This window comes from Ciconia boyciana, chromosome 2 (genome assembly GCF_034638445.1).
Source record: "Ciconia boyciana chromosome 2, ASM3463844v1, whole genome shotgun sequence".
Lineage (NCBI taxonomy): Eukaryota > Metazoa > Chordata > Aves > Ciconiiformes > Ciconiidae > Ciconia > Ciconia boyciana.
In genome coordinates this window covers 148,208,491-148,235,840 of record NC_132935.1, presented here as the reverse complement: position 1 = coordinate 148,235,840, position 27,350 = coordinate 148,208,491, and the positions used below count along the sequence as shown (strand labels likewise).

Genomic DNA, 27,350 nt, shown 5'->3' with positions numbered 1-27,350 from the left:
ACTATTCAATTACAAAAATTTAAGCCTTTCTTCATATTATAAACTTCAAAGTATCTTAGGATTTTACATTACAGGAAAAAATACCAAGTGTGTTTGATAATTACAGAATCTATGGCATTTTAAAGCTCCGATATATACACTGGAATGACTGCACCATGAAATTTCAACATAAGTAACTGAAGTGGAAGAGGAGGAAAACACATTGACTTACTTTCTCTGTAGTTACAGTAAGAGATGGAACCAAGGATGGTGAGGAATCCGACTGCTTCTTATATTTTTGCTTGTGTTTATCTTTCTCTTTATATTTCTAGAAGTTATAAAAGAGAATATAACTTAAGTTCATCTTCATCTTTAACATAACCCATTTTAAGTAGTGTCAAGTGTTATCAAAATTTAAGAGAGATAGTAATGTGTTGTAAAATAGTCCTGTGCTATTTTAATGGAAACAACATTATTGTTTTGAAATTTTTATAATATAATTTTATGAGAGTAAATCAAGTATTTATATTTGCTTTCAAAATGCACAAACTGAAATTCTTCAATTATAGCCAGCATTTATGAATCCACTGTTGTTAATATTATCCATCTTCCCAACAATCAATTAATCAACAAAAAAAGTGGATTAAAAACAGAGACATGGCTTCTGCTTCAGAGGTCTTCCTGCATTTCTGCACCAAAGATTCTTGTTTTCCTGCATTTCTGCACCTGCACAGTATTTTTTTCTTTGGATATTACTGTAAATTAATGCAAGGTTTTAGCTTTGGTTCCCCTACTGACATCTCCATGCAGAAGAATGTGAAATTTGATTTAGATTTCATTCCCAAAAATATGCATACAGCTTACATACTAAAGCAGTAACTTCCATGTTAAACTGAACAAAAAATATGAAAAGCTATACAAATCAAGTGTGCTTTCTAAAGAGGCTGAGAATTTAAAAAAAAAAAAAAAATTAACCACAACATGAAGCATTGGCAGTTTGGACAAAATTGTGCAAACAGAGAGAAAATAATTTCTTAACCCAGAGCCTTTAGAGTATAATAGAAGTCTTCCATATGGACAGAAATCAATTCTTAGAGGATTATGGAATCAGATCCAAATTGTGTTTGTTTAAATAATTGTCATGGTTTAACCCCAGTCCGTAACCAAGCACCACACAGGCGCTTGCTCACCCTTGCTCACCCCGGTGGGATGGGGGAGAGAATTGGAAGGGCAAAAGTGAGAAAACTCATGGGCTGAGATAAGAACAGTTCAGTTATTGAAATAAAATAATAATAACAAGAACAATAATGATGATAAATTGTAACGAAAACCAACAAAAGAGAGAGAGAGGAACAAATCCAGGAAAAACAAGTGATGCAACCGCTCACCACCCACCGACCAATGCCCAGCCAGTCCCCGGGCAGCAATCACTGCCCCTCGGCCAACTCCTCCCGGTTTATATACTGAGCATGACATCATATGGTCTGGAATAGCCCTTTGGCCAGTTTGGGTCGGCTGCCCTGACTATACTCCCTCCCAGCTTCTTGTGCATCTCCTGGCTGGCAGAGCATGGGAAGCTGAAAAGTCCTTGACTTAGGATAAACACTGCTTAGCAACAACTAAATCATCCATGTGTTATCACATTATTCTCATGCTAAATCCAAAACACTATACCAGCTACTAGGAAGAAAATTAACTCTATCCCAGCTGAAAACAGGAAAATAATTCAGACAAATACAAAAAATACAGAGCCTAACAAAATTAACAATTCAACTTAGAACACAGAAGTTCAATATTTTTACCACTTCAATAAAAGCAAGTCTAGAGGGTCACTTTCTCCTTAGTATCATAATATGGTTTATTTCGACAGTCAACATCAGAAGATGCAGAGAAACTGCAGATGTGCGAGAAGGTTACTTGTGAGCTACTAGCGCTCAAGTATTTTGCCTAACTATAATTTGTGGAATTTTTGTGTACTCACACAAAACCCAGCATAACAGTATAATCTTATGGCCATTTGTTCAGAAGGAGTGCCTCAACAGCTAGCTACCAAAGAATGCATACATATGGATTGACACAAGGGGTCTAAAATCCTCATTGAGTCATTGAAAATACTGAGTAGCTTGAAAAGATGAGAAAGACAACTTAAAATGTGTAAGTCCGACCAGCCATATGAAAACTCAGTAGCTGTATTGAATTTTGAAAATAAGCCATGGTGATTGTCCTCTATCATATGATTATCCAGACCCTCAAAAGAAAACATAATTTGTTCAACAGTGACTGCACAACCACTCTCACCAAGCACCAGGAGGAGATGTAACATGTGCATGCGCTATTCACGTATCACCAAGTGTCAGCTTTCTATTTCAGTCACAATGGAAGAAATACCAGAAACGTGTTTCATGGAATCAGCCCAAGAGAATAAGAGAATGGGTTCTCAAGTTCTCTGATAAAGTAGAATCAGTTAATTGACAATCTAGATGCAAAACTGAAAGCAAAACAGATTTGTCTCTACCTTTATGAACTATAAATAGCAGCTGACTGACTTAGAGATTACCTTGTCTCTACCCAGCCCCAAACCCATTTAACTCAACTTATAATCTCATTTAGCCAGGAAGAAAATACAGTTTAGCCAAAAAAATTCATAAATAAAGTACCAAAGCTATCTTCACCAAAATGTCATGCAAAAATGTACTTGCTAGAATACAACATACAAAGTCCTTTTGATTCTTGTACACTTTTTAAAACTCAAAGGAAGGTCCAAGAGAACTTTTTAAAAGGCTGATGGGGATTTCTACGTTTGTTTTTTTCATACACTGAAGTTTTTTTTTTCCCCCAGTGTGACACTTGGATAGAATTAAATAATTGAAGAATGAAAATAACTGAAGAATGAAATAATTGAATATGGAGTTTTCCCTTTTGTAACCAAGTGTGCAGGTGTCATAATTACACTAATGTACACCATAAGGCAGGATTTCAATTATTTAAAATCTAATATAGGCTTGTTGAGGGAGTTTTAGATCAGGCAGGTTGTTTTTGTTTTCTTTCGGGGTTTTTTTGGAAGGGGGATTGTTTTGATCTTTTTAGACCTAGAAAATACACATTTGAGAGAAAGAAAAAAATATGGAGAGGCACGATTCAAATGCACTGCACAGTCTTTTCAATAATTTCTTAAATGTAACAATCCCAAAAGTGCTATCCATACTGCCAGAAAACAAACAGGGATCAAGAGAAAACAGAAGCATTTACAGCAAGACTGCCATGTTATCCATCAAATCTGTCGATCCAAAAGCCTTTCATCAGTGCTAGTTACCCAGCTTACTATAGCACCAGTGTACATGTTTCGATAAAGTAACAATTTCACTGAACCCCAAACAAGCCTCAAGAAGGAAGTTATGAAATGGAAGTCTAAGCCACTGCCTGAGGCTAATCAGCCTCAAGAAATTTTTTCATTTATAATTTCGGAGCCAAGAGGCAATGACTTTAATATGCTTTACGATGAAACTTCACAGCAGTATCAGTAAACAATAGGAAATGTTTAAATGAACATGTTTTAGTCTTTTCTGTTGACTTTCTAGTGTTTTTACTTCCAGTGTTAATTTTGTCTGAAAGGCAAAGAAACACAGAATTCTGATCAAAGGAACAGTCAGGAGGACTTCCAATTACATTCTGTAATGTACTGAAATCACTTTGATAGTAGTCTCAACAGAAAAGGATGTGTCAAGAAGAAACACAGGGATAGAAGAAATAGGGGGAAGGGAGGGGGCATAAACGACTAAGAGCCTGGGAAGAGTACGCTTTAGGTTCTGTAAAGTGAATCATCAGCAACCACATCAAATTCCTCTCCCAGATCCAAAACATCAACACAAAGTTCGTCAGGACAGTTTACCAAGGTTACAGCTTACCACTCAAGGCCACTGGAGGGGTACCCCACCCTAAGGCCTTTTGCATACAAATATCTCATCTACAGGACATCTGCTGTCCTTAACTCTATATTCCCTCCTGCTTTTAGGTTATATGTCCTCTGACAGATAATTTCTCCTCTTTTTTTCTTTTTATTTTCTTTTTTTTTCCCCTAAGGAAAGTTCAGAAGTCCTACTTCTGAACGTGAACTGACTCCAGATGCAAATAATATCAAAGAAGTGGAGAAAATTTCACTGCAGAAAAACCTTTGAAAGGAATGCCCAGGTTTTACACTGATAAGAATAAAAATTTCAGCAACAACCTGCTGAGATGAAGAGACTTAGCTCCCACAACATGACTCCTTGCAGATGCACCCTCTTCTCACCATAAGGATGCATACAAAGCATAATAAGAGTTCTGAAATACTCACTTTTGGATCCAGAAAAGGAGTAACAGAGGGACATGACTTCCCACAATATTTAACAAATATGACAGCTTTCAGTCAAGACTGTCTCAAAGGACACACAAACTAGCCATCTTCCCTACTGCCAGAAAAAGAACTAACAGTTGGCCCTTCACAGACAACTCACTGCATGCTTTGCTTTTGTAAGACCTCCTCCAACCAGCCACAGCTCCAAAAAAAAAAAAAAAAAACCAACATAGCAGCAGCTCACTAAGATAAACATCCATCCCGAAAGACACACGGAAACCCACCATTCTAGGGGAGGTAATGATATAAAATGTCTGACCTTTTACAAGCTTTACTGTAAGGAAAAAAAATGGCAGATATTACTCTTAACGAGGACTGAAAACAATATTGCTAGTAAGTGAAAGCTAAGGGAGCCATGAGGGCAGGCAGAACCCATGTATCCCATTTATATATTCAGACTTAAATTTTTTAAAGATTCATAAGCACAAGTTCAAATGTTCCAAACACCTGTATATTAAGATAGTTTCAGAGCTGATAAATCCAATGCTATATTCTGTAAAAACAGGATTTAGCAGAAGAAACATTCCAAGGAAGAACACATTAAAAAATACAGGGCCAACTACAAAATTGACAAAGCAAACTTCAGTCTCGGTTCACAAACAGGGTAGCTCAACAGACCAGATTCAGGCAGCTCATGAAACCTTTCTTACTGTAAGAAAAACAAGGCACAATTGCCATGCAGCCATTGGGTAAGCAGCTGTAACATTATTCATCCTAGAACTTGAAGAGCCCTGATTTATGATGTAGCTAAATACCAATACAAAATACCTAGAGTTCATATGTCATGATTAATCAGAAAGCTTTATTTATCACTAGGGATCTCATTTTTGGCTTTTGTTTCTTATCTAAAAAATTATGTCTCAACTCCAATACGGAAATTCCAAATTCCAAACCCTTCTTAATTCCAATAGCTACATGCTGCAAGATAAGAAAACAAATATGGTGCAAGATTTCTGGAATTCTATAGCACTTTCTGTACATTGCCCTCTTGTGGGGTAGGGGGGTGGAGAAGGGAAAAAAGCACATTTTGATTGCTTCTATTTCTTCCACAAAGATTCAATCTACAAAATTATTACATAATATGATTTCACAAATACAGTTCGGTTCCAAGTCTTCGGTTTTTTTAGCTTATATACTTGTTGGATCCCTCTAAAGATCAGCACTTGCTCATTCACTTTCTTTAACGTACTTTTAGTGGAAACATTTATCAGACTACTAAATGAAAATATCATCTCATCGAAATATCAAATTAAGGATACATGTATAATTTTATCTTAGCTCTGATCTGTTACCAACAGAATAAATGTTATCAAATCTGTCTTTCCACAGTTTGGACCTCAATGCCTGGGAAGACCAAATAATGCAAGTGAATGTTAACTTTTTCAGTACAGACGGAATGGATGAGTTCAGCTTTTCTCTAAATGCATTATTAATTCATAACATTTCCACATGGAAGTATCGTTTAACTTGTTCAACGTATTTACACTTTTTTGCAATTCATTTTTTGTCTCAGGAATGCACAGCCTTCTCCAAAGAGTTTTCCACAGTATTTCATTTAATTAAACCACATTCTGAAGTTCAGCATTTAACAGTTCACTGTTACAGGGGGGAGGGGGGGGGGAGTTTCCTGACCCCTCTCTCACTTTTCCCACACTGCTTAGCCTGTCAGACCTTCTGTGTGCCAATTCAAACTGCTAAAACAGCAGCAACAAAAAACAAAGCGGATAGTTTTCCGCTGTTTTAGTGAGCTAGGTTAGTTCAGTGAAGCAGCATGAGAGACGGACGGTAACAGGGACAAGAGGAGGCAGATGCAGAAAGGAGGAGCAAGAGCTCACCTGCCTAGGGAAGAGGAGACTAACTGCTATCTTGAAATAATTAAAACACATGCACACTATCAGCACGCACCAGTGCTCAGCCCTTCAGACAAAACTGCTTGGGCTGACCTTTAAGTATTCTATTCTTATCCCCTTCTCTATTACAAAAATCATAACCCCCCCACTACCTTTGGTTGTCCCAAGTTTTCAAACCTTAACAACATTTTCAAATCTATTTTCCTTAGTAATTCTTGTAACCAAAATCATCTGAATGTCTAAATCACTAATATTTCAGCCGCTGTTTTTGACTCCCTCAAATCATTCCAACATATCAGACTGTTCTAATAGCACAGAGTACTCAGATTGGTGCTTTTGTCATTTATGGATTTTCTGCACTATCTTTCCGTCACTGAAGCCTGCAGATCCAGAGCTGTCACCATCACAACTAACATCTTTAATAGAAAGCTGTGCATAGTTCTTGCTAATCCCCAGTACAAGACCTGCTTGGCCTCTTATTTGTGACTAGTAGCTATTAGTAATATAACCATAACAATTCCAGAATGAAAGATGCCCACGGTCCACAAGTTTCAAATTCAAATCCTAATTTATCTTGTTTTGACGAGAACAGCCCTAGCTCAGGCATTCATCTATCATTTTATACAGTATAAACCACAGCAGGAAAATTAAATGCAGTAGCAGCATTGCTGCAGTCACAGTAATAAAAGGATATAAGTATAGCATAGTTTATAGGGAGAGGTGGAACACTACTGTCAGCGTTATTCAAATACATACGCATTCAGCTCTAAGCACGAAACTTGTTCTTAAGTACAAATCCTTGATACAATTACTTAAAGACTCAAAAGCCTCACTTCAATACAGGGATAATGGTCAGAATTTTAACCGTCAATGGTAAAAAGACTCAAGAATTGATGATAAAAATGCCAGCCAAAGCTTTTCTCAGGTGCAAGACTAATGCACAACAACTCTTATTCAGAATAAGCTACTCTTCTTTTGATATTTAACATTAAAATACGCTTTTTATGTTACATACACAGTTTAATATTAATGGTTAGTGATGGATACTCAGTGCTAAACACTTAAGTAGCACTTTATAACTTCAAAAATGGTGCAAGACTAACTAAATCAAGGCAACTATTTATTGTCCATGCTCACCTCCATTTATTCTCATAAAAATTGCAGGTATTTAAAACTTTAAAATATGTATTATGTTACATACTATAAAATGCCCCACGTACTGCAAGGTAACTTAAAGATACCCATCAAATATATGTCAAGAAATAGGCAAATAGAATGGCAGGCAAAAAGAATACGTTTAATTTTCCTGGCTCAGCTTAACATTGCAGGTCACCTTTAACTGCATATGGTCTACCAGCACACACAACATTGTACCTGGTGAACAGCATATATATAAAACTTTATAAAAAAGTATCAAGATTACCTTCTAGAAACTGTTACAAGGTCAACATAAAGTACTAATAATCTTGTATTAATCTAGGCTCCAAAGCAAGGAAAAAGGAATATCTTAAAGCACCTTTTGCTTCTACTTCACATCTCACAGTTACAGCTACAGAATTGAAGTACAGGAAGAGACATTGCTCAAACAGAAACAAAAATTAGGCAGTAACCTTAATTACCTATTTTTAATGTTCAGGTGTCATTTAGTTTTCTAATTAAGACAAACAACATTGCATAATTTTCTCAAGCAAGAAATGTTCACATTTCTTCGAAGTTCAGCTTACTTTTTAACCCAATTATTCAAAAGTTACTCTCCTCTATCTTATAGTGTGGCAGACCACAAACATTGAGGAGTTAAGTAAATGATGCTACAATACACTGAAGTTGTAGAAAGATCACAATCATAATTGGACAAAACCTCTTTTCTTAAAATTTTGTGAAGCTATTGATAAAACAGCAGTAAGTAATATGTAATAACAGCACAAATAAATAAGAGTAACACGTAATAATACATCAAGTATATCATAGCAATTTTTCAATGAAACAGAAAGTCTTTGATTGATCCCTGCAGACTAAGACATCCAGACTAACAAAGTGATTTTTCTTTAGAAAAAATACACCTCTTGTTTGATGAGCACAGTAAGAACTTACTAAGGTAGAGATCTACTCAAAATTCTGATTCTCCCAGTATTGCTCTAGAGACACCTATAAAAACCACTGTGAAGTAGTAGCTCCATGAAAGAAACAAATAAAGAATTTCTTCAGGTACATGTTTGAGGATTTTGCCACCTGTAGAATTTCAGTGTTACAGTCTACAGAGACAATTGTCACTGCTACTAATCGCTATTATTTCATGCACAGGTTCTGCAGGGGTCAGGTTTTGAGTTTGTTTTCTGTTGTGGTTTAACCCCAACCAGCAACTAAGCACCACACAGCCCCTCGCTCACTCCCCCACAGTGGGATGGGGGAGAGAATCGGAAGGGCAAAAGTGAGAAAACTCGTGGGTTGAGATGAAGACAGTTTAATAGGGAAAGCAAAAGCCACGCACACAAGCAAAGCAAAACAAGGAATTCATTCACTCCTTCCCATGGGCAGGCAGGTGTTCAGCCATCTCCAGGAAAGCAGGGCTCCATCACACGTAAAGGTTACTTGGGAAGACAAACGCCATCATTCCAAATGTCCCCCCCTTCCTTCTTCTTCCCCAGCTTTATATACTGAGCATGACGTCATATGGTATGGAATAGCTCTTTGGCCAGTTTGGGTTGGCTACCCTGACCATGCTCCCTCCCAACTTCCCGTGAGCCTGGCAGAGCATGGGAAGCTGAAAAGCCTTTGGCTCGTGCAAACATTACTTCGCAACAACTAAAACATCTCTGTATTATCAACACTGTTTTCAGCACAAATGCAAAACATAGCCCCATACTAGCTACTATAAAGAAAATTAACTCTATCCCAGCCAAAACGAGCAAATTTTCTTTCAGTGAAAAGCAGAAGACTAAAATGTGTACTTTAAAGGTAAAGGGACAGCTGCAGCTAATGCAGCCTGCAACAAAATTCTACATCTTAAAGAGTAGTTTTTAGGTATACCTGAGGTGGCGTTTGTAATTTTGACTTTACAATAATTAACCAATCCCAGGTGTCAAGCTTAATGCTATTATGAGGTGTTTGTTGTGCTAAGGTACACTAAAAGCATTGCTTTTTTTCCCATAATATATAGGACGTGTTACTTTAAGGTTAAAAAATATGAGGTAGTCAAATCAGTAATTCCATGATAAGCATGACAATTGAAACATAAGTTCCTACTTTTCCTCTTACTAAAGGAGAGAAAATTTAAATAAAAACAAGCTTATCTGCTTATATAGTTCTTCCTGACCTCCACAAGAGATCTTTCTGCTGTGCCATCTATACCAGCTGGTGCCAGTTCCAGTAGATTACATGCAGTTGATTATCAGGCTGACACAGAATATAGCACAAGTTAACACAGAACTTCAGCAGGCAACAAATCAAACAAGATGCCACCTTTGCTCTTAACCCTGCAGACTTTAAAGATATATATTACTGAATATACTCAGATAGAGGAGCTTTCTAATGAAATTTTGTTTATACAGTCACACTCTGTCAGTCCTTCCAAGTAACGAGACTTTCAAAACAATTTGACATGAAGAGGTATGTTAAAAAAGAAAAAAATCACACTCCTACAAAGTCAGTAAAGAACAGGTGCCCAGAAACAGAAATACTATTTGCCGGTACCAAAAGTAAAGACTGCAGCATGAAGTCACCCCTTTTTGAACACCAGGGAACCCACACAAAAACCCAGGAAGCAGGAACCAGGTTATGCAGCTCATAGATAGATATTAAAGACCATCTATAAACTGAGCTACATACAGCATATACTTATTGACCAGTTTTTAGAGGTGTTTTAGAGGCATTCTTCTTTCCCTCTGACTGAACAGAATTTGGAAGAAGTCAACATGGATAAGCATCACCATTTGCATCCACACCACACAATTCTTATTTGAATAATATTTATCTAGCATTACTTCAGTAATTAAAATTGAAGTAATTTCAAAGTGGTTGCAAAACACTTTTCTTCTAGTTATCTTTAGCAGTCTTACAATTTTGCTTCATACATCAAGAACAGTTGAGAGTATTAAACAGTCAAATCTATTAAACTGATTAACAAAAACTTTAAAAATTAATAAAAATGCAGTGGGATACTGCATTACTGAGATGAGTCTGGTGATCTTTTCCCTAAAAAGTTACACAAAAACCCCAATGTTCAAGTAAGATCATTAAGTTTATGAAATGAGGCAATTAACAGAGGAATGACATAATTAGAATTGCCTTTGTAACACTCTGCTTTATACAGTACTATAAATTGACTCTTCAGGACTTAATCAGATTTTTTTTTTTTCTGTAAGAGGAAAAAAGGGAAACCATTGCTTATGCAGCTGAATGGTAACCCAAAGAACTGCAGTCTGTTCCTGTCTTTGCCACAGAATCTTATGCGATGCACGGCAGAACAATTTTATCTTTTCACAGTCGGTTATTCAGATAGTGAGGAATACATAATGAGCACTTGATCCGAGTGTTTAGGACTTGATTTGTAACAGCCCACACAGAGCATTAAAATACATTAAAAAGCATCAAGTGTCTTTCTCCCAAATGAAATTCATAGCCCTGACATATGAATGTAGGGCTTCACAACATACTGGGAAAGTCTGGGCAGTTCAGAATGCAGTTCACAAATCAACACACTGCTAGCCTATGGAAACTTTCAATGAGTAGAGGTGTGTGTTAAACTTTCCCTTCCCATGGGCCTAACAACCAAACTCACAGCTACAGTGGAACACGCTGAATGTCACACACTGCCTCAAACTCTTCTTAGATGTTCAAGTTTCTCCCCTCAAAATCAGAGAAGATATAATGTTTCTTCAAGAACAGGACAAGCAGCAAGAAGATGCCCATAATGAATTCCCTTTAGCCAACAGCTCAGTGTTTAGAACACTTGTCCTTGTTCCTGCATTTTAGGTTCTCCTCAGACTAACACCCTGCAACTTTTGTAATAGTGCCCTGGGGCTCCTTGTCACTATTTTGTTCTTTTTGCCTCTTCAGTCACCACTTCTTACACATTTGCAGTCTTCAGTCACAAGCCCATTTTTGTTTATTTTGCATCATATGAGCCATGATAGCAAAGAGTTTTAAATTTCCCCTTCCTGCTCAGTCCAGAACAAAGCACTTCGAGTAGAAAAGGAATTTGTGTAAGTCAGCTGCTATACAGTAGTTACTTACTGTGTAGTAAATTCACAGTTTTCAGAAGTCACAAACATATAATGCTAGTAAGCTTGCCTAATTTTCATGTAAGTGGCAAGAAACACTTCCTTTACACAAAGGTCAACCCCAGACATGTTTAGTTCCTTCTTTAGTCCCTTCCAAAGATAAGGCTGCCAGGGACATTAGCAAAGCAAGGTATTCTTCCATAGCCTCATGGTGGCCTAAGTTTTTCCCCAAAAAGCTTGAGGTAAACACCTGGGCCCTGAAAAAAGGGATATTATAGCAGGATGTCAAGGAACATACTACCAACCCTACTTACGAGGCACACAGCCTTGTCTCCAATAATTTCTAAATAACATCTCTGCCACAGAAACTAACAATACTTAGTGCAGCAGTAATCAGACTATAACTAAGCTATTTATTCTGTAGCTTCAAATTCCTCATTAAAATTAAATCATACCAAAGGTTGGTTGGTTTGTTTTAATTATTATACCCTTATATATTTTCTATCAATTTTGTTAAGCACAGTGCCCAGAGGAGACTAAATACATATTATAAAGAAAAACATGTGCTTTCAACTCAGTGCCTGTTTACAAAAATGACAGCTATCCCTATCAACATTTTCAGACCAACCTCTTCTTATTCAGAGTAGTACTTTATATGCAATTGGGTAGCTTTTGAGGTCTGAGCAATAAAAATGCTTCCAGTCCTCAACCCGTATGACCTCTGCTTGGCAAAAGGGAAAGCTTTAAGGATGCCTAAAGATCAGATTATCCAAATTTCCAAAGAACAAAGATGAAAGATAAAGTAGAAACTAGAGTGCCCTTACTGGGAGGGGGAGACACCACTGTATCTGGGGAGAAAGATATACATATTTACTGTAACATGACAACAATCTAGATTCCAAATGGATTTACAGAAGAGGAAAATACAGAAAGTCACCCTAAAAATGACCCTACTCCTCCAAGATACACTGTATATTTGATATACTATATAAGATATCACATGCAGAAGGTAATGAAATTTACCAAGAGAATAAGCCTCCATACCACATATGGTTCATTGACTGAAGATTAGTATTTTGCAAAGCACAGGTCATTCTTTAACTACAGAACATGTAAGATTAAAAACACCAAACAAAACATCTGTAGGCACAAAAAGCTAGCTGATTAACAGCTTTAGGAAACTGCAACTGTTTTTACCACTTGGTGGTTTTAACTAGAAGAGTGTTTTATTATTATACAACATATAAAGCAAAGTAAACTTGATAAGTGAACATGCTGTAACGTGCCATGAGAACCTCTGAATGTCAAATAGCAGGTTAGTTCTTCAAACTGCATTGCTTCACTTGGTATTACAGATAATGAGATCTTCTGGATTATCATGTTTCAGTTCATGAAAGGTAGAAGAAACTTTAAGATCCTATTTCTACCAAACTTCAAGTCACAGAAAAAGGCCAGGACTTGCAAAGGCAAGCCACCACGTACTATTTCTAGAACCACCACATCAAAACACTTCCAGAGCAGAAGTTGAGCAGCTAGCAGAAAATATAGCCGATACATTGCCTGAACACACTCTGTTAGAAAGTCCCTCCAAGTATTCCCTGAAGATTTTACAGGTATTATGACCTGAAGAAGCATAGTATCTCCAGTCAAAGTCACTTAAAAAAAAAAAGAAATAAAAAAAAGAAAAAAACCCACCACAACAGGTTTTTGCACTGCTCAGACATACAAAACTGAAACCGAGCCTCATGCTCACACCTCAAAGTTTCTTCAAATTCAACTTCAAAGTTTTGTCAATGTGAGTAAAAATCTATGCATGTATTTTGACAAAACATGACCTGAAATAAGCTAGTGGTGAAAAAATAAGCAAACTAAGAAAAAAATATGGCAAATATTGGTAAGGTTTTACCTTGAAGGTAGTTCTGTAGTCTGTAATTCAAGATATATTTTTTCTACCAATGTGTTACTAAGAAAAGAGATCTGCCAAAAACCCGTAATTTTGGTTTTTTAGTCATAAATTTAGAGATACAACCACATTGCAACGCACACTCTCTTCTGCATTACCAGATGAAGATGGAACTATTCACCTACACCACTAACCAGACTGAAAGACACTTTTTAGAAGATTACTCAAGAACAATGGAGATCAACATCCATCCAAAGTGGAAGTGAGCTTAAAAACCAAATCAAATATTAAGGAGACTAAGGGTCTGAAGACTGACGTTTGTTATTCAGTTTCCTGTCACTATAAATATAGCTCCTCCATATAACACACATTTGGTCAATATATTATTTGATTTCAATTTCTATATAATGATTTTGCATAATGCAAAACTAAGTCTACCCACACCCACAAAAAAGTCTATTAGGCTAGTTGTACAGGATGCGTGCAGGTGAGCAGTTTTGCATGTATTCTTAGAGGGCTAAAGAAGAGCCAAAGCAAATTTGCATTATTGTGCAACTGCATTATCACCCTGTGTTGAATTTAGATGACAAATTTCCCATAGACAACTATCAATCTAGCAGTAATAAAAACGTAAAGTAATAATCATTATAAATTTAAAATTATTTTAAAAAAATATGTAAGGTTAAATTGCTAAAAGAATACACCAACGATAGAAATCATCAGTCAGTTATGTTCTTTGTACCCTCACAGGAGGATTCCCAGCTGAATGACAAGGTATTTTGCCATCACAGTGGGCTTGACCACTGGTACCAGTAAAATGTGTCAACAAGAGATGTCAGTTGTTGGATGAGGAGAAAAAGATGTAACAGGTTAAAACATTAAAAGTTAGATGCACCTGTTTATCAGCACACTTGCTAAAATGCCTAATGGTTTTTCTTTCTCACCTAGTCACAAAGGTTACACAAAAAAAATCTCTAATGGAAAATTAAAGCAAGGGAAACTGCATGGAAACAGCCTTCCCAACGGATATGCTTCAGTGCATATCCCAAAACTGATGATAAACAGGAATGGGAAGGTGCATGTACAAACACACCTGAAGATGTTTCCTCATTGGACCCTAGTACCTCTAGTTTATCACCTGTGTTATTTATTATTCAGTGCTTCAGGAACAAGATTTCCTTCATGCTTTTCAGCAAAAATTAAATTTATCAGAAAGTTCTACTATTAAGCAGATGTGCCACATAATTAGCAACGACAAATCCACTTACTTTTTTCTCCTTCTCATGATGTTTATCCTGAGAGTGAGAGGAAGAATCACTTAAACTTTGATCATATGACCTATTAGATCCCCGTTTGCTCTTTTTCTAAAAAGAGAAAATATATTTATGGATAGAGAAAAGGAACCATTTAAATAAATAAAAAGTATAAAGCATTTCAACTGATAAGATGCCTTACTGCTTGAAGAAAAAAAAAACTTCAGTTACTGAAAAACTGACAAATTACTAACACTAATTAACAAGACTAACCAATGTATACCAGGAAAAAAGCCTATCCTTGTATCAACTTTTACACCTCCCATGAATTTGCAAGATATGCTTTCCACAAAGAAATGAGATATGCCACTTCCTAAAGGTCAGAAGATCCTAGACACATTTTCAAGTTTTCATAACATAAAACAGAAAAGATGCTGCTCAAATGAGTATCACATGAAGCCACAGTGCTAGCACTGCCACATGCTTGAAATGCATTGTGAGGTGGCTGCTTTATGGCTTCATGATTTATTATTCAAGTGGCCTGTCTGCAATATTTTCATTAAAATGGTTTAAAAAATAGCATACAGAATACTATGGTCATGTATGCATTTACAAGCGGCAGACGTAATTGCCTGTATTTCTGTAATGTTTGAGAGCCTAGTCTGGGACTGCAAATACTTTACGCTAGGCCAGTGTTCAAAATGTTTGCTATTTTATCATAACTGAGATAGCATTATAAAGACACTTCAGGTCAGTGCTTTACCAACCAAAGTTTTCAGTGGTATAGTAGATATATGCCACCCACTATCTTCAGTAGTAAATACTAAACACCTGTATTTACCAGGCATCAACAGCCACAATAATCCTAAAGAAACGCTAAAACACTTGAACAATCTTGCCAGTCTTTACTTTCTTACCACCATAGTTTTGCAATGGAAAGCTAACTAATTACATGTCAAATATGGAGTTATGTCTTTATCATTAAACTTGCTTTTTAAACAAACATACATGTTCTCAATCATAGCAGCACTGGAACATTCAAATCAAATGCATAGTAGTGTAAGAGCTTGCCTTCACTGCTAAGTAATAGACCATTTTTGTTCTTTCTGTATACTTACCTCAAGATAATAATAATAATTAAAAAAAAAAAATCTTAGCTTAGTAAAGGCCTAGAAAGCCCTGACTTATCTTCATTATGAAGCAAACTCATCAATAGTCACAAGAGCATAGAGCTAACCTCACCATGCTTATCTTCTAGAAAGCTAAAATGGTTCATTGGCCCTGTGTTTTTACCTCATTGCAACCTATTCAAAAGTCACCCAAGTATTCACCTTTTTTAGCAGTGAAAACAAGTAATCAGCAAGTTTCACTATACTTACAGCAGTATCTGAACTTAAGTCTTTAATTTTCATAATTCAATATTCATAAATAACATTTTTCAAACGTAAGTCCTTCAAGTCCACACACTCACACATGTACACAGAAACAGATATCTGGAACTGTCAAACTGGTAAGAAGTGACAGGAAAGACTCCAGAGGTCTGATCCAAAACCTACTGAAATAACTGAGAAATTTCAAAGGTTTTTGTTTGCTTGCTTGTTTTTTAAAAATCAAACCTCAAGTCACTTCCTTGAGGTTATGTTTCAGAGAACTTATAGACAGGGAATATCCACTGGCTACACGGTGAGAGATAGAACAAAAGGAAAAACACTTTTTTTTTTTTTTTTTTTTTTTAAAAAGGGAATAACAGAAGCAGAACGAAACTGAAGGCTTCTTTATTCTCTAATATACAGGATAACAAGTAATATTTTCTAGATTATTCCGAAATGCACTAAATTCCTAGAAGCCAACTAATCAAATAGCAAAAGAAAACACTATAGGAACTTAATGAAAAAAACACTAAATATGCATGCTATTTCTGGCAGAGGCGAAAAACCCACATATCTAGAAAGTAACCACTTATAAAAACATTTTAGTTAGTACTTCTGTAACTGTGATTAAAACATTGTTTTAATGAAATAAAATCTACTTTCTGAGCTACGTGAAAATATTCTTTCTAGTGTTAATAGCAATTCAGAGTGAAACAATAAGTCAGTGATGTTTATTTATAGAATTTAACAAATACATACCAGTTTACTAAAATGGTATTTACAGTAGCCACAGTATTGGACGTTATCTGCACCATTGCCTTCTTCTTCACAAAGAAGTCCTGCAAATTGTGCACTAAAAATAAACCAAACAACATTCAGGAAAAGCAATTTTACATCCACTTGTATCACAGTATCACAGCTGATAACATCCGGATACTTATATCTGCATTTAACAGAAGAGATCTCCACACATGTGACTTCTAATGGCATGCGAGCACATAACCGACCTTTGCAGCCCAGTGAAAAACAGGTATGGTTTATACTTTGGCCTGATGCCTTTTTCATAGTCTTTAAGCCACTCACACAAGCTTACAGCTTGAATGTCTACATTTATTATGCAGCTACTCCCACAAATAAATAAACCAAACAATTTACAATGATTCTTAGCTCAAATTCAAGCCAAAAATTATCTATGGAAAGAACAGTTTTTAAAAAAAACATACTGTAGATCCAAAGAAGAAATTCTTCTGAAGTTGCATACATCCTTCTCTGCCAGGAAAATGACATTAATTTTTTTTTTTTTTAAATAGAACTTCAATGACATAATAAATAAAACCATATTCATTGGTTTAAAAGACTGAGGCAGATTAATTTCTTTTAAAAAGAATAAGACTTACAAGTTTCCTTGCCTGGGCTAATTACTACCTTATTCTACAACATTTTCTTCAAATCAAATTTGCTTTTCACAGTTTGTAATGTTGATTTATTTTCTTTATCAAAACCAACTTACACTTTGAAAAACCAAATATTCATTTCCATATCATTTTCATTAGCATAATAATGCAATGTTACAGTCAAAATGATGCACGGGAGTATTGAAATGAAAGAACAATATATAAGGCAGCTTATTTTCATTGCTTTTTCAAATCACTTTCCCCTCTTTTATACATTATGTTCTTGGACAATCCAGAAATACTGCTTCCTAAATACATGCACACCTACAGCAGATGCCAACTACAGAAAACATTTAACACGATCTCTTCAGGCAAAGATTTATCGTTCTAAGCTTGCTAGACAAAAACAGATGGATTCAACCTCATTCTTCCTTAGACATTAGTTTTGTTAATCCAAAATTGATACACCTCACACTGGATCTCTGCCTTCTGTAGTTTTCACATTTTTCTTCCATTTTTTAAATATTACAGAAGCCTCTCAATATCCTCAGTCATAGTCTGTCTGCCTAGATATCATTTTATAGTGCATGCCTGGGTTTTTTTAGAATCAAGAAATTCTAAAAATTGGCAAGATATATATTTTAATTTTGAACCTAATTCTCATGCTCTTTATGGCATTCAGTGAAAACATGGTTTTTGGAAGAAAAAAAGATGAAAAGGACTCTTGTATGTATCCAAGTCTTTCAAGAAAAGAGACCTTTTCATGCAAACACTTGGATGTATACATTTTTTCCACATCTGTAAGTAACCTCTTTGCATGGTATGTACACTTTGAGGAACACAAGCCATTTTCACCATAAAAAGAAACTTGACATTGATCACATTCAATGAAAAATTAGATGCTTGTGAAAGAGTAAAACCTGCCAGATAGTCAAGTAATTAAAAGAAAAAAAAGAAGGGTTGCCAAGAAATCAGTGCCTAAACTACAGAATTATATCCTTTAAGATCTGCACAAGACATTCAAAGTACCACTTGATTACACTGAAGAAAACACATTTAAGTAATTTAAGTAGGTGCGCAAATACCATTTCCCTGACTGAGCTGGTCATGAAGCAGCATACTGGGGCACTCATAAAACAGAGGGGTAAATCCACAGATTATGTAGCTAGACAGTCTGTGTAAATCTGCTATCTATCTATTGCAAAATAGCTTCAGCTGAATTTGAAAAAACAAATAATGCCTGTAAATTTTGGGGTGGAACTCCTTTTGCTTCCTTTTACCTGTTGATATGTGGTTTAATCTAATTATCCAGCCTCTTTTAGAAGTCCATAAAGCGAGATAAGCATCTCCCGAATGCAAGCAAACCTAAATATCTTAAAGTGGAATGAATCAGATAGTGGACACGCTGTTTTTCTACAGCAGCTACACATGAAGCCTAAATGAATAGTTCAGGATAGATGTGTACCATTTAGATAAAACCAGTGAGGCGAATTATCCCCAAAATGTTTGGAAATCTGTACCGGCAGGGGTGAATCTAGTGCAATTTTATGTATAGCTCAATAATTTTTCCCATTGATTTACCAAAAGTAAACATCAAATCAGTTCGCAGGTAAACAAACAATGTCTTCACATTCCCATATCCTAGAAAATATAATCTAAGAAAAATAACGGAAGACAAAAAAAAAAAAACCACCACTAAACCCTATTCACAGGAGCACACAGCATCTAATACAATCCAAGGGAGTATTATCAGACATTGTGCTTCCACTGCCATATTGTTAGTAAACTCTAGTATAATCAAGTTAGATATTTCTACACAAACCACTTTACTGTATTTCTTTAATCAGAAATATACTAAATAAAGAGTTTAATCATTCCATTGTGTGCATTGATTCTTTCTGGAACATCAAAGATGTTAAATAACAAAATATACTTACCATGTTACATGAAAAGCTTGTCGACATCCATGTTTATTACATGTCATACAAGCACCAGTGGCTGCTTTACTTTCTCTGCCTTGTTCATCACAAATATAGCATGTCTATCAAAGAGAAAATACTTAACATGATAAGAAGCATACAAATAAATTCTGTGTTACTCACAGGAGATTCTAGGATGAGAACTACTGGATTTTGCAGCTAAACTTAAATAAGAACTTCTTTATAAAAGTCTAATTATGTTTGTTTGCAAAAGGAGATCACCTGGTAGACTCTTGGGATCTGTGAAAGACTTCACCAACGCTAAAGCAGTACAATTACTAATTTACTTGAATTCCATACCGCTATTCAGCTAGCCAAACAGTAAAACAGCCAAAGGTTAATAGCATTTAAGACTTTCCTTGTTTTCAAGTTGGTGTTTATGTCCTTCTAGGTCGTAATCATTTTTGGATTCATTTAACATTACCTGTATTGGTGGCATTCAGAAACATCAAATTAGACTGAGTGCCTAATGGTACAAGATACCATATGGTATACATGCATATGGCTACAAAATTACATACAGAAAAACTGCAAACTTTAAATTTTATCTGTACATTTGATGTAAATAATTTTCAGAAGTCTCATAGCATGCTTCGATATTCATATGATGCTCAGTTACCTTTAATTAAATATGGTGTTTAACAGAACTCTGCTTTAATTTCAGCATGACATGGACAGCCCCATAAACATCTTAGAAACTAATCAAGCAAGAACCTTCTGTAAACAAAGCTTAAATTAGTATATCAAACCCATTTCAAGCTCAAAAACAAGCTAAAATGAAAACCACCTGTCTAGTACCTGAAAATGTTTTCATTGTATTTCTGTCAATTTACTTGTTTTACTGGGATACTAGAGCAATTTGTACTCTTTTCAAAAACACTCTCAGTAAAATGGAAGAAAAAAAAATTAAGACAAAAAGAATCCAAAATCTTTCTCGCTATTCAATACTCTTTTTTTAATATATGGCCAATAAACATGGATACATGCTGTATGAAGCTCACTACTATACTACACATCACTACAATCTCTCACCAGCATTTCAGGGAGAAACATCAGGCAAAACTAAATCTCTTTCCATTTTTTACTGTCCTAATTACTGAAATGCCATTTAGAGAGATTCTATCGTAACATGTTTATGTGTAAAATTTAACAATTTAAGAAAAGACTCTTAATGAAAGTATCCTCCAGCATTGGGGCAGTTAAGTATCTGTTTTTAAATGAAAGAGAACCTTACTGAGGTAATAAACATCAATGACACACTGCTACCTCTGTAGAAAATCCCATTACAAGATCTCAGATGAGAAAAGAGACACACACACCCCCCAAAAAAAACTGTCTACATTTAAACTGTAACTGACTTATTGTAATTGTATCACAACCTCCCTTCAGTGACGCAGAGAACGAGTAGAATAATAAATAAAAAGAACATCAACCATGGGTAGTAGAAAATACAGTTTAAGAAAAATGGACCAAGATACCACTGAAACAAAAAATAAAAAGGATATAATGCAAAACCAGTGTTACTTAGAAAGACATGAAAATGAGTGAAATTTGGAGATCAGAATAGCCTTTAACAGAGGTATTTAGAACAACATTTAACATGAGACATCAGCTAACTAAAGCATTTTTGTTAACATGTGAGACTCTAGGGTATATGAGTCATTCTTGTACAGTTTCCACAAGACTTTTAAAAAGCATTAAACCCAATAGCCAATATATCCTAAAATCATACCCTATATCCTAACATTTGAAGGATCAGAAAGGGGATAATCCTACTTAATTCTCTGCCTTGCTCCCTTTGTACATCAAGGTAGTGCATACAGATAATTCAGTTGTTTGACAGGGTTTGAGACTGGCTGCTTTTTAGCTTTCCGTACTGTGACCTGACACATTTAGATTTCAGAAACAAACAAGGTCATGATTTATCAACCTCATCTGAGTAACTATATTAAGTGTAAGTAGTTTCAAAAGTAAGGTACCTCTATAAATAGAGAGTTCAACAGACCCCATAAAACTCAAGCTCCAGTTACGGTTCTGTTTTTTCAGCGTTTTGCCTTAAGATCTGTCATTTTTTTCCTCACTGAAGCTCAGAAAGAAGAGAGATACAAGCATTCCATTTAGTAAGAATGTATGCCCTGTTTTTCAACACTACATACTATACTTAGGTCTGTGTTTCAGGACCCCTTAAAGCTACTTCAGTAAAATGAATGAAAAATAACAAATGATCAGCTACATTACGAACAAGTTTAAACACAACATGGTGGACTGCCTACCCATTTTAACAAGCTCAATGAACTTCTATCCTTCCTACAATAGCCGTGGAAGTATAAAATATGTTTTCTAATCTTCATATGAAACGGGGCCAAAGAAGGTTCATCTTCCCATTCCAACATGGACGGTAAGTTCTCTCTAAAGCTGAGCTTCTCATACCTCTACCTTCTCTTAGACCCACAAACAATTACAGAAGCCTGAGAACCTTTATCTTTCTTTCACAAAGCAGAAAACCAAAGACTTCCACACATTTGCAACTCCATGCAATTGCTACACCTCCTCTGAAACCTCTGGAATATGGAAGGGTAAAACTCTCTGTGTCCCACCACCTACAGCAGCGCTGCTCTTCAGAGCTCTTAAGGGAAGAGAGTACTTAGACTTCTCCCAAACTCATTGGGAAATAAGCAAAACATTACACAAAGCTTTTGACTCAGCAAGGAAATTTTACTCAAAAAACACAACAAATATCTTAGTTTCTTTAATGGCAAAATATACATTTTGCAAAGCTGCCTTTATGTTTCTGTCAATATTTTTTCTTCAAAGATTCAAAATTTAAACCTTTGCAAAAGCAAAGACAGAAGGGAAGATGAGGCAAGAAAAACCTCATAAAACAAAAGGTAATTTAAGAAATAGTTTATTCTACTTGTAACAGCTACCCAAGAGCACTCCCTGTTTACAGAATCAAACATAGGAGTTGTACAGAAATTTCTCATTGTTGCAGCAAGTACTGAAATAAAAGTCTAACAGCTGCCTTTACTACTAGGTGGATGAAGAAACTCCAAATGCACTTATTTTTTAATCAGCTCTTAAAAGAGACTCCTAAAAGCAGTAATTATATTAGATTACCACATATTTTCAAATGAACCTGAAAGAGACAAATAAAGCTCACATAAAATAAATAGAGATTATCTATGCATAACCAGCCAAGGAATAACAAACATCTACTAAATAGGAAAGCAACTACTAGTCCATTTCTTTGTGGAAGCAACTGCGTAAGAAGAGCTTTCCTGTTAGTTAACCCACTAATCAAGTCATTCAGTGGCTTCATTCTGTAATGTTACAGTTTTTAATCCCAGAAGCAGGTAAACTTCAGGGAAATAGCAGCCAAATGTCTTTACATTGACAAGCCTCATGCGTTGGTGCCTGCTGTGTTTCTTCTTGCATTTAAGATTACTGCACTTTGTAATACTGCATATTTTGCAGTGTTCAATAAACAAACAAGTGCACAGAAAAAACTGTGTAAATTAAGTACTATCTCCTGGCAATACTCCAACGTTTGTTTTTATTTTAAAGACTACAGTATAAATTTTCTCTCATGGTAATTTTCATCGACCTGTATTTTCCCTTAATTTCATATGCCAGCCTTCTATACGTATCCAGTCACATATGCAGAATTATTTAGGTCTTCACAGGAAATAAAATCTTTCTTAAAATCATTCTATTCCAATCTGAGTTGACAGACAGAAAGAAATTGAGCACTAAGCCTCTCTAAAAGGAGGAACAACTCTAGTTATTTTTTCCTAATTACATGTTTACATTTGTTCACAATGCACAACAAATGTTTTAAGAACTGTTTGCCATATCTGCTTCTCAAAAAAACAGCTTGTCTTTCCCATTTCCTCCCAAATTGACAGTCAGAGTTAAATGCTTTAAAAAGTTTCTGATCTAAAAAAATGTATCATTTAAATAAACACAATTTATACTGACTAGCAAGGGGGGTGGGGAGGTGAAGTTATTGCAGGCTACCTGAAAAGGGAATTAGTAGCTGTGTTGGTTTTGGGGGTATTGCTCAAAACCAGCTTGCTCAGGAACTGGTGGCAGTTTAGGCACAGCAGTACCAAACTCAGCACTGGCTACAGATTTATCAAAAAAGCTGGGAGAGTCCCCAGTCAGCAATTGCCTCTTAAATTCTGTGCTGTTACAACTAGACCGCTGTTGGCAGTGAAGTTAGATTGGTTTCACGAGGTTTGCTGCAGCAACTGCACTATAGGCATTTCTTTGATTCCCCAAAATCCACAACTGCTATCTCCCTGAACCAAATAGACAAAATAAAGACAGCAAAAACTGGGTTCTGTAAAAAGAGAGAAAAAAAAAAATAAATGAATTAACAGGCTATGAATTGCAGGCTAGGGGTGTGACCCCAAACCTTGAAATTTCTGATATAGGTCACATTATATTTTACAATACACTTTAGTGGCCTGTATAAAAGTAGTTTTAGGCTGACTGTTATGATGGAAAATAGGCCAAAATCAGAACACCCACCAAAACCGCTGAAAACGAAAAGCTAAGACACCATCAGGAACTTTATCTACATGATCTGTATGGCACTAGTAATTATCTAACAAGAAAAAAAAAAAATCACGGTAACTACAGACCAACAAAATGCAAATTGGAATTTTAGCAGTAAAACACAACTATACATCATATATTTGGAAGAAAAACAGTTCAAGAAAGAAGCAACTTCAGTTGTAACAAAAAGGAATTAGAGACTAAAGACACAGACCAACAATGGACTTTGTGAACAAGCAATACTAAAAGACACAGGGTACATTTTTTGAAGTTAAAAGGATTTGCTCATCCAATATCAACTACCATCAGTGGAAATGGTGCAAGATAAAACAAACTCCAAAGTGTTCCACGAAATTTCTGAAGTATATTAGTGAAGAACCACTATCAATAAAAAAAACATTACTACTCAAGGAAAAATGAGAAAACAGATGTGCTGTTGGCCCAGAGTTGAGGAGAGAGAGAAAATAAACTCATCTGCCACAGCAAATCTGTACTGCTTTGTGTCCAAGCACAAAAATTTTATTAGTTCTGCACTTAATCTCACTGTTGCATGTTCTTGTCAATGCAGAAGAAAGCCAATAGCGAGGAGCCAATTCAGATGCTCAGGTAGCAGGTAATGAGAAAGCATGAGAAGAAACTAGATTTTGACTCCTGGCTTTTCGGATACACTGGTAAATAAGATGGGCAAAACATACTGACAGCAATTGTGAGAATGTGAAACAGACAAGGAAAAGACCGAAGTATGAAAAAAGAAAAAAGGATAGGAAAACGGGAGGGGGGGGCATAAATCAAAGACATAACCTGGCGGGGGGGAAGGGGACGTCACAGAGACAACGTGAACAGGACTGGTTTCCCTGTAGGAAGAACACCAGAGGTGACACATGTCTTTTCTTTCTTTCTTTCTTTTATAACAGGGTCTATTCCTTTTTTACCCCAGTGTCCACAAATCACCATAAAATAAAGTAAAAGAAAGAAACTAGAGGTAAAAAGAACAACACAAGAAAAATATGTAATAAAACTAATCTGTAAGCAGTAAACTGAATTTCTGAAGGGAAAATATAAAAACACAAAGGAGGAAGTAGTTAAGTCTAGTGGCAAAGAGGTAGCACAAGTTAAACAAGTAGAAAAATGTAACTATCAATATAGAACATTAATAAGTTACTTTTACATTGCTTTGCCTTTTTTTTTTTTTTAAATAAAGTCTCACCACACTTTATAAAACGTTCCATCTCACTGACACTTATTTAGGAGCAGTTCTTCTACAAGCAAATAATCCCACTAGAGTGAATACTGTTTACAAAGGCAAAAGTCTGCAACCCTTTGACTTAATATATTAGCATAGCTTTTCTTCCTAAAAGAAATGTTTATGAACATCATATCAATACTTAAAACAGTAGGACTTGGCAGTAATTAATAATAACATTTCAAATAAGGTGTAATAATATTTTAACCTATGGGAAATATTACACATTCCTTTCAAAATAAACTGTTATTCAAAGATCACGATATTTTTAATTAACAAAACAGTCCCTAATCTGTAAAAGAATAATGAGACATGGCAGATAACCACAGCTTAATTTAATAATATAGCTTTCTTCATTCTTGAATTAAAACCATAGCAGAAAACACACAGCATTACTGCATACATTTATGAATTCTATATAAGGCGCTTTCTAAGAAGTGTAGTTTTATATTATTAAAGCTCACAGGTTTTAAAATAAATACATTAGATATAGATAAAAAGACATATAATTATACCTTATTATAACGATCATGAGGAACAGACTGCAACACGATAGGTTCCATTGTAGAAACATTTGCAAACTGCACCTCGGGAATGTACAGAGCACAAACCACATGAGCCCAACCTACAAAAAGTTATAATTGTATTTAATTTTAATGTTTTCTAGAAGCTCAAAAGACATTTCAATTATAGTACAAAGAACCTTTTACAACACTTTTTTCCATGGACTAATTTAACTGTTTACAAAATAACAGACATAAGTTGCTTAAGTCATGTTTACATTTCATTTTATATTATCCAAAGTTTAGATGAGCTGTAATACATTTTTAATTTTATTCAGTGGAGAATTTATACAAATAATACTCCATGAAATACAAATACTAATGATTTATACAAACAGTGACACACAAACGGAAAAACAGGTTATTTCTTTAAAATTTCTTGGATTAACATAGTCACTGCATAAAAGCTACGCAAATTCCTGCAAAAGGGAAATATCATCTGAACAAACTAGTATTCATGCAAGCATTACCATCATATAAGACTTCTGTGTATACCTTTTATTTAAACAAACTCATTCTAATTTGACTAGACTCCTGTATTCTTTCTATAGAAAGAAATCCCAACACACACACCACCACATACCCTCTATCAAATCTCTTCTCTTCCTTTTTTAAAGGTGGGGCCAACTCATTTTTTCATAGGTATATCAACTCCTATTTCCAGTCCTGTTCTAACTCATTAACTTGGGGTCATCAATAAATGCTTAGTTACTTACCATACTGTGCTTTAACAACATTTCAAGAAGTAAACATTCCTAATTGTCTGACATTTGGTTGCATGGGGGCAGGAGGAAACACCAATTCAGAAAGAAACCGACTAATTTTAGGTCTTTTTTCAATACCAAGGTCCTAAGAGTTGTCGGTTTGTTGCAGTGGAGGACAGTTTGCCCTAACTGTAAATTTAGCAGAAGCTGCTATATAGCTAACCCAACATATTAATATACTGACACTAATAATAGAATTACAAGAGTAATATCACATAGTACAGAGTTACCTCATCTGAAAGTGAATTTGGTGTGGCTAATCATTTAGCATGAATTCTGTTCTTCCCCAAGAGGAAAACTAAAGTATTTTGTCAGAAGACCTTCAGTACACCTTAAAAATAATTGTGCTTTCCTCCTACCCAGACTTACTTGTAAGCAAATATTAAGGACATAAAATGACAGACTTACATACTTAGATAATCTAGCAGATTATTAGATTAGGTAAACAAAGTAAATTATCATTGTGCAAATGCATCCAATAACAAAAAAAAAAAAGCCAACAAAAAAACAAACCACATCATACTGCCTCACTGCAGAGCTTTTTGAGTTGTTTTCATCTTAGATTTTCTCTTTTTAACTACTCTGCTGAATCAAAGGTTCTTAATTTCTTCACCCAACTGTACTTTGACTCTTAAACTGAGTTAAACATAAAGTTGTACTTACTTATAGTAGTATTGTTGAGACTCTGGAATAGTATTTAGTATCTGGAATTGCATATGTGCTTTTTATTCTTTTCTTAAAGCACAAATCTTTTCTAGTTGCTTCCAACTGATTGGTGTCCCCCCTCCCCATTTACTAAATCAGTAGTTACAATTTGTATAGAAAATAAAAAGCGCACACACAACTCTTATAGTCAACATTCACAGTCAACATAATACAT

General features: G+C 35.4%; 1 protein-coding gene across 10 annotated transcripts in view; it reads right to left on the bottom strand.

Annotated features, from left to right (window-relative positions):
• The window catches only part of MLLT10 (MLLT10 histone lysine methyltransferase DOT1L cofactor), a 143,295-nt gene that overhangs the window by 73,683 nt on the left and 42,262 nt on the right, over positions 1–27,350 (bottom strand). For 7 of the 10 annotated variants that reach the window (XR_012041216.1, XM_072854427.1, XM_072854426.1 and 4 more), the window contains 5 exons: positions 25,659–25,768; positions 19,299–19,402; positions 16,727–16,820; positions 14,613–14,708; positions 212–307 (listed from right to left, as the gene is read on the bottom strand). Coding sequence is in view for 9 of the 10 variants with exons in the window: in XM_072854427.1 (XP_072710528.1) it covers positions 212–307; positions 14,613–14,708; positions 16,727–16,820; positions 19,299–19,402; positions 25,659–25,768 (500 nt within the window). In the remaining variant the exon portion in view is untranslated. The remainder of the gene's footprint in view (positions 1–211; positions 308–14,612; positions 14,709–16,726; positions 16,821–19,298; positions 19,403–25,658; positions 25,769–27,350) is intronic. The other 3 variants (XM_072854431.1, XM_072854430.1, XM_072854432.1) reach the window with 3 other exon arrangements.